The following is an 8,414-nucleotide window of genomic DNA, read 5'->3' on the forward strand; positions in this document are numbered from 1 at the left end:
TCCTAGTAAAGAAATATTCTCGGAATTGGACGAAATCAAAGCCCAGGTTCCTATTTTTCCACGAAGCTTCCAGAAGTCCGAGGGAGAGACGAAGTGGGGCCACGAGGTGGCGCCACACTAAGGCGGCGCGGCCAAGGGGGGGCTCGCGCCGCCCTGTTGTGTGGCCCCCTCGTGAGCCCCCCTGACCTAATTCTTCCGCCTACTTAAAGCCTTCGTCGCGAAACCCCCAGTACCGAGAGCCACGATACGAGAAAACATACTGAGACGCCGCCGCCGCCAATCCCATCTCGGGGGATTCTGGAGATCACCTCCGGCACCCTGCCGGAGAGGGGAATCATCTCCCGGAGGACTCTACACCGCCATGGTCGCCTCCGAATTGATGTGTGAGTAGTTCACCCATGGACTATGGGTCCATAGCAGTAGCTAGATGGTTGTCTTCTCCCCATTGTGCTTCATTGTCTGATCTTGTGAGCTGCCTATCATGATCAAGATCATCTATCTGTAATGCTACATGTGTGTTTGTTGGGATCCGATGAATAGAGAATACTATGTTATGTTGATTATCAATCTATCTATGTGTTGTTTATGATCTTGCATGCTCTCCGTTGCTAGTAGAGGCTCTGGCCAAGTCATTGCTTGTAACTCCAAGAGGGAGTATTTATGCTCGATAGTGGGTTCATGTCTCCGTGAATCTGGGGGAGTGACAACAACCTCTAAGATTATGGATGTGCTGTTGCCACTAGGGATAAAACATTGATGCTGTGTTCGAGGATATAGTTATTGATTACATTACGCGCCATACTTAATGCAATTGTCTGTTGTTTACAACTTAATACCGGAAGGGGTTCGGATGATAACCTGAAAGTGGACTTTTTAGGCATAGATGCATGCTGGATAGCGGTCTATGTACTTTGTCGTAATGCCCAATTAAATCTCACAATACTCATCATGTCATGTATGTGCATTGTCATGCCCTCTCTATTTGTCAATTGCCTAACTGTAATTTATTCACCCAACATGCTATTTATCTTATGGGAGAGACACCTCTAGTGAACTGCGGACCCCGGTCCATTCTTTTAATCGAATACAATCTACTGCAATACTTATTCTACTGTTCTCTGCAAACAATCATCATCCACACTATACATCTAATCCTTTATTACAGCAAGCCGGTGAGATTGACAACCTCACTGTTTCGTTGGGGCAAAGTACTTTGGTTGTGTTGTGCAGGTTCCACGTTGGCGCCGGAATCCCTGGTGTTGCGCCGCACTACATCTCGCCGCCATCAACCTTCAACGTGCTTCTTGGCTGCTACTGGTTCGATAACCTTGGTTTCTTTCTGAGGGAAAACTTGCTGCTGTGCGCATCACACCTACCTCTTGGGGTTCCCAACGAACGTGTGTGTTACACGCCATCAAGCATATTTTCTGGCGCCGTTGCCGGGAACGACACTCCATCAAGCCCGTCAACCGCCATCAAACCTCCCACGTCAACCTCGCGCCAGTTGTGGATAGCACCCCTCCGTCCGCAATGGGGCGGATAAGGCGCGTAGCGTAGGTAGGGGAGGTGGACGATTCGGCAGCGTAAAATCACCTCGGCATCCGTCGGGTGTACGAGCGGAGTTGGACCGCGCGAGGCGTTCGCGCTCCGACGGCGCATGGAAGCGCGCGGGCCGGAAGTGGCCGGAACTTATGGCGCGCCGTCAAGTGCGCGAGGAAGCGGCTGCGGAAGGAGAAGCCGAGGCGCCACCCGCTGCCGGCTCGTGCAGCCCACCTCTGTCGGCATTGCCCTCGCGCGGCAACGACGACGACGATGCCGACGGGCCACCTCTAGCGTGCGGAAGCACCTCCGAAGCGGCGGCCTTCGAGGTGGCGGCGCTCATCGTCGCCTAGGAATAGCCGGCGACCAAAAACCCTCAGCCGCCGACGCCGAAGCTCCCCGGTGACAGTATAGTCCATCCGGGGAGTAATCTAGTCTAAATTAGGCCCGTTATTACCGAACGTAGGTCGAGCAAGCTTGTATTTTGCCAAGATTGTTGTAAATTATGGACGAATTGAGCTTGATCGAAGCAAATCGAGTTCAATCGCGAGTTTCATTTTCCCGCGACGTTCGATTTCCGTTTTTTCGGTTCACGAGTTCGATTTCTGTTTTGCGCTGTGACAAAATCGAACTATTTTTTCAAGTTCAGGAGATCAAACTCGAAGTGTTCGAATCCACGATATATGGGTTCTACTAGAGATGCTTTCATACCGCGAAGTCCCATAAAAATATGTAAAATGAGCTATGTTTTGCTTCAGGCGGGCCTAGTAGGCGGGGAAAGGGCACATGAGACAAAGCGGCAATTTGCACAAAACTAACCTAAAGTTAAAAGGATTTTGGAAAATGAACTATCAGTGAAACAAATTCACGAATCTAACCCCTCCGTGTCACGCCGTAGGCTAGGGCGTGGCACCCCATTGTGTGGCGCCCCAGCCTACGGCGCCACACAATGGGATGTCACGCCGTAGACCATGGCGCTGCACTTGTTTTTTGCCACGCCCCAACCCAAGGCGTGGCACACCATTGTGCCACGCCCCATCCAACGGCGCCACACAATGAGGTGCCACGCCATGAAGACCAGCGTGATACAAAAGGGTTAGATCCGTGAATTTGTTTCGCGAAAGGTTTACTTTCGAAATTTGTTTCAACATTAGGTTATTTTTGTCTAAATTGTCAGACAAAGCTAGGCTATCCCCGCACGCAATATTGTCAGGCTTTTTTGACTACCGCGACTAAGAGCATCTCCACTCGTCCCCCCGACGAGGCCCCCGAGCGACGTTTTTTCCATCCGGACGGCGAAATTCGGCCCAGTCGCGCCCCCGGTTCCTCGTTTTCGTCCGGATTTGACCCTTCATCCATCCGGCGAGCCCACGCCATCCCCGGCCCCCCGGGGCGCGCTCGGGGACTCCGGACGAAGCTAAACCAACCGCCCACGCCCACGTGTCTCCTCTTTCGTCCGGATTCCCCGAGCCATCCTCTTTTTCCCCGAGAAACGCCGCTTGGGGAGCACACGACTGGGAAACTACTGCCCCCCACGCCAAATCTTCCTCCAATCCGGACGAAAAATTCGCCGGATTTGGGCGTGGGGAGCGCCAACGAGTGGGATGCTCTAAAAGCCATGTAGTACTCGCCACGCCGCGCTTCTGCCTGCCCTCCTCTGTCATATCGTAGCCTCGATCCTCGTGCCAACAGCCTAGCATCGGTCTCGTCTCCTCGCCGTCCCATCCCTCCATTAACGCCTCCTCCTCGTCGTCGTAGCCGCGGGGCGTTCTCAGACCGAGGCGGGATGAGCTGCGGCGAGAGGCCACTCCCGCCGCCAGGGTTCGGCGCCGACCGGCGACCACACCGGGGAGATTCCACAGGTTTCTTCTCCTCCTCTCTCTAGTCTCTTGCTTCCGGCCGGCCGACGGGCACGTTTCTTGCTCCGCTCAATGCCGGCTCATGTTTTTCCCGATTCTCCCTAGAGGCCTAGAACCCTCAAAATGCTGCGCCGCTACACCAGTACGCTTTCCAGTACCCAAACTTTCTAATCTATCTGTGGCTTGATACCGAGTAGTATTTCCATTGCCTTGTGTGCTCGTTTGGAACAAGATCGTGGCTTAAACATTTTCGTTCTGCCGAATTTATTTTATTTTTATAGAATGGGAGACAAAGATTCGAATTTAACATGAACATTGCCTTTGTATTGCCCCGCCCATAGATCGATTTGATGCCGCCGGCCATGTGATAGCATCGCCGCCATAACATATCTGCTTGGGGTCTGATCGGCGATGCTTACTTTTATGATCTTGAGGAGCGATAGCTAGAATTATGCAATGTACTATATGTACTTCTTGCAACCCCCAATACACCTGTCCTTTTTATCCCTCGAGCAACCCCTACTTCCCTAGGCAGGTAGTAATTCTTTGTTATGAATGGTAAAGCATGATTTCTCCTGATCTATCCGTAAAATCCAGGTTGTATTGTAGTGGAGGACATGCAACACAATTGGAATTTTCTAGCAAGGTGGGTGTACAAATTGCAGTGTTAGCCTGCATTGTCTGCCGCATTGGACACCCCACATATTTGGCAGATTCAGGAGTATTGTTTTTCATGTCCCAGTTGTTTTGTCGAATCGGGCATCCGAATCCGAGTGTGATTCGGACACCCTTGGTAATACTATCATCATATCTGCCACCTGCACAAACACAACGACCCATCTACTAGTGACCTAGTTCTGTTTGCTCATTGAAGTACTATTTAAAAAATTAGTAATGCCATTGTTCAGTTCATCTAGACAGTTACTTGAAATTGGGATTACCTTCTTAGGTACTTGATTTCCCCTTCATCCTAGACTCCTAGTCACCACTTTGATGCTTGTAGGTACCATGTCTGCCACTCGTACCAGCACGGTGGTCAACATAGAAACAGAAACTGACGATGGAAGTCTTGAGGTTCTACAACAAAGTTACAGGCTGAACGAGCCAATGGCTAGTCAAAGCAGCAGTCGTACAAAAGCAAGCCTCGCTGGGGTACATTGTTCATTCTATTATTTTTCTGAAAAAAATATGTTCTTTTTTCGACATAGTTCTTTGTCCAAATCCTGGAGGATTCGAGCATGGTGTAACACTGATGACTGGTACTCTTCTATGGTGTAACACATCTATATGTGTTAGAGATAGCAACCCTTTAATAGAACTAACTGTTCATTCGTTGATGAATCACATTGACTGTGAACATTTTGTATTCAACATTCTGATTGAATACCCTTTTTTTTAGAATAATAATGTGTCACCCACAAAGGGTCCATATAAGAGAGTTTGTGCTGATGCAACCAAAGTTGCATCACTAGGTGTTAATGCAAGTAAAACTGGACAGCACCTGCGCCCCTGTAAAAAAAGCAAGGGTTTAGGGAAACATAGCAAGTTGGAAGACTATCAAGGTGATGCTGAATTGAGGAGACTGCAAACACCAATCAACATATTTGAAGATGAATGCGTTTTCTGCCATTCATTTAGAACCAGTGAGAATGTAATATGGTGTATATCATTTGCATATATCAAATTAAAAAAAATCTTTTGACGTATTCTTATTTCTAACTAGCCCTAAAATTATTCACTTTTCGTGTGTCAGTTTCATGGTCCCATAGTCCTGTATCGAAAGGGAAGGATTGTGTCCAGTGACGAGGGCAACCCAAAAAATGCCATCTATGTTCATAAAGAGTGCATGGACTGGTAAGCTTGTTTATACACAATGTCAAACTCCTTGTATTTTATTTATTTAGATTCATCAAGTACTGTTCATCAAAAAAATTCATTCTTAGCAAGATATTACTCTCAGATTAGGCTTTATGTTCATAAAATATTTTGACTCCCCTTCTAATATTTTTGAAGGGCCCCAAGAGTGTATCTTGTTGGCGATGATATTTTTAACATGGAGAAGGAAATCAGCCGTTCATCAAGGTTGAAATGCAGCAGATGCAAACTTCCGGGGGCAGCTCTTGGTTGTTATCACCACCCCTGCCCCAAAAATTATCATGTTCCATGTGCAGTGATGATCCCAGAATGCTGCTGGGATATGGTAAGTTTTTTTAGTAGACATTGTCATTAAATCCATTTTAAAAACATTGTGATGTTTTGACATGCCTAGTTTAATTCTGAAGAAAAATCGCCATGTTTGGTGCCCCAAGCATGCATCTGATCCATTACCATGTGATGTAACGAGCTCACCAATAATGGAAAGTGGCATTACTTCTCCCATCCTTCAAAAGTATGTGATTTTTCTTCAATCTTCATTTTACTTAATTAATCTTTCATTTATAAATTATAATTCAGTGTTGTGTATTTAGTCATTCCAGGTTTCAGCCAAAGTCGAGATAAAAAAGAAATTTCCATGATTTTTTGTATGAATATATATAAATAAATCCTCTGCTACATTAAACTGTCTTTGTTTGCGTAGGCTATCTTTCTTCACCGGTATTCATTAATATATTCTTCTATAATTTGCATTGTATTTCGTCATTACACTCAATGTTTGGACAGAGAACAATTTTCTCCCTATTACCGTTATTCTTTAAATGGTCTTATATAATTTGCATTGTTTTTCATCATTACAGCCGATGTTCAGGCAAAGGACTTAGACTACTAACAAAGGGGTACAGCCAATGTTCAGGCAAAGGACTTAGACTACTAACAAAGGGGTACAGCCAATGTTCAGCCGGTTACCGGAGAGAAGAAAAACAAATGAACCAGTCAAGAACCATTGTGAACGAAAAGGTCCTGCTTGGTTCAGCTTTAAGTGCATCACAGAAGGTAACTTAGACTATTAGCAAACAATACCCTCTTTTTGGAGCACCTGGATATATCTGAACAATACTAGCATAATTGCTTAAATGTAGTAATCCTACTACTTATGGTCAAATGAAACTATGATGTGATTTGCTAATTTTCGAAATGATTTCTCATCAATACAAAGTTGTGAACAAATTGCTTATGTTTGTCGCAGGATTCTCTCAAAAAATTTGCTTCCTTGACCAATTCAACCTTGGTTGAGGAATGGGACAAAAATGTGACTCATGTTATTGTGGACAGAAGTGCGGGTATCACATGTGGCAGGTCATATGAGGTCCTGATGGCGATACTCTCTGGAAAATGGGTTGTCAGAGCTGAATGTTAGTTTTAAGCTATTTTACATCTCCCTTGTTTGTATTATTGATAACTACTTTACTATCCTCAAGTCCATACTGCTTAACGTAACAAGCTGCTGGTCTTCACACTTATCCTAGCTCCGCAAAGAATTATATTTATGCCTGCATTGAAGCAGTTCGTGTCATGTTGCTGTCATAGGGATTGTGGATTGCTTGGCTCAGCTGATTCCAGGTCCAGAAATTTGCTTGGCAGAGCCAGTTACAGTTCCGGAAACTTCTTATGAGGTGGAATTCTTCAATGCTTCGCACATATCGATTGAGGGACCAAAGAAAGGAAGAGTTGGAGCAGCTGAAGGGGTATGTATAGATGTCTATTTCCGGCAATAATATTATATACGATTTTGTTATTGACTTAAATATTATTAGTGAAAACATATTGCAGGTTATTATATGCATAAGTTCAGGGAATTGGTTCACCATTCTTTGTGAAAAATTATTCCTACTACAACCAAATGTAAAAATGTATCTAAGTGTTCATACAAAGGTTGTATATAATGTAAAAGGGTAAAAGTAGTCACGTGTTTTCTGGTCAGTATATTAAAACAGATTTTTTATAAGTTGGGTGCTGAACAGAGTCGCATCTGCATCCGGGAAAACAATTTACAAAATGTGTTTATTTTATGGTGCATTTCAGTTAGCTAAAAAATGAATTTTGTGATTGCACTTCAATCAATTATCTACTATACAAGTGATATCATGAATACACGTCTACATCCATAAGTTTACTTATCTCCTGAGAATTGTACCATAGCACTACATCTGCATCATGGGAAACTGATGGTTGCAGGCACCAAAGCTTTTCTCAGGGCTGCATTTCTTCCTCAGCGCGTACATGGACCTGGAACTCAGGGAAAACCTAGAAAATCTCATATCAGCCGCGGAAGGGAAGGTCCTGGAGGCACAGGAGAGTGCGTGCGAAAATACCACCAAGGTATACTTCGTCTATGTTGGCGGCCCTCCAAGAGATTTCGCTGCCACTTTACTTGTTGACAAGGAGATAGAGGAGGCACGGAACTATGCGGCATGTGGAGCGCAGGTGATCTGCCACCTTTGGCTGTTTGATGCCATCATGTCTTACGATGCGGCGCTGCTGGAACGGAGTTATCGCGAGGGCCGCTAGCCAGGCGGAGCTTCTTTTGGCTCATGTTCAGGAGAGTCTTTTGGGTTGGCCCTGCATCAGTTGTGGGGTTGGATTGGTTGTATAGTGCTTATGCGCATCAGGTATGCTCAGCCAAATGGTCAGCTTTTGTGGGGGTGATGGCTTGGTTGTAAGTGTAACGTTCGTAGTCCTTGTTTTGGTGATGGATCGATCATTGAAAAGGCCAAACACCTGGTGCTGGACGCTGGTTTAGAGATCGAGAGTCGAGCCTGCGGTGACAGCTTATGTTTTGTGGCAACGACTGTAACCTCTGTTGGGCGACATCAGATACTTTGGCATTGTAATAACAGGTTGATAAAAGATGAGAAATGCTGATGTAGACTCTCTACGGTAGGTAGTGAAATTAAGGAAACCAGAGACGATCGATGGACCTCGACCCAGACTCGGTCTCAGCCTTTCAGCAGCTAGTAATAACCGTTGGATCAGTGGTATCGATCAATTGGATTCTTGCCCGACTCGGAAGTAATTCAATTAGGACAACATCCCAAGCCTATATTTGTGATAGAGTCTCGATCGTGTCTCGACGCGGTG

The 8,414-nt window shown here is 45.7% G+C and overlaps 1 protein-coding gene across 2 annotated transcripts; it reads left to right on the top strand.

Annotated features, from left to right (window-relative positions):
* Positions 1-3,217: 3,217 nt before the first annotated feature.
* On the top strand, positions 3,218-8,083 carry LOC127345891 (BRCA1-associated RING domain protein 1). Of its 2 annotated transcripts, XM_051372414.2 has the most exons (10): positions 3,218-3,401; positions 4,402-4,550; positions 4,798-5,049; positions 5,152-5,252; positions 5,412-5,598; positions 5,681-5,787; positions 6,134-6,329; positions 6,523-6,688; positions 6,864-7,021; positions 7,512-8,083. In XM_051372414.2, exons 1-10 carry the CDS (start codon positions 3,326-3,328, stop codon positions 7,842-7,844), a joined length of 1,725 nt encoding a protein of 574 aa, XP_051228374.1. In that variant the 5' UTR covers positions 3,218-3,325; the 3' UTR covers positions 7,845-8,083. The 2 variants fall into 2 exon arrangements, with proteins under 2 accessions (XP_051228374.1, XP_051228375.1); XM_051372415.2 differs by lacking the exon at positions 4,798-5,049.
* Positions 8,084-8,414: the final 331 nt, after the last annotated feature.

This window comes from Lolium perenne, chromosome 3 (genome assembly GCF_019359855.2).
Source record: "Lolium perenne isolate Kyuss_39 chromosome 3, Kyuss_2.0, whole genome shotgun sequence".
In the NCBI taxonomy this organism is placed as follows: Eukaryota; Viridiplantae; Streptophyta; class Magnoliopsida; order Poales; family Poaceae; genus Lolium; species Lolium perenne.

Excerpts from the sequence above, each read along its gene's own strand:
- LOC127345891 (XM_051372414.2), top strand. The coding sequence starts at position 3,326 with ATGAGCTGCGGCGAGAGGCCACTCCCGCCGCCAGGGTTCGGCGCCGAC. Across the intron at positions 3,402-4,401 it reads ACACCGGGGAGATTCCACAG|GTACCATGTCTGCCACTCGT; the intron begins GTTTCTTCTCCT and ends TGATGCTTGTAG. Across the intron at positions 5,050-5,151 it reads CATTTAGAACCAGTGAGAAT|TTTCATGGTCCCATAGTCCT; the intron begins GTAATATGGTGT and ends TTCGTGTGTCAG.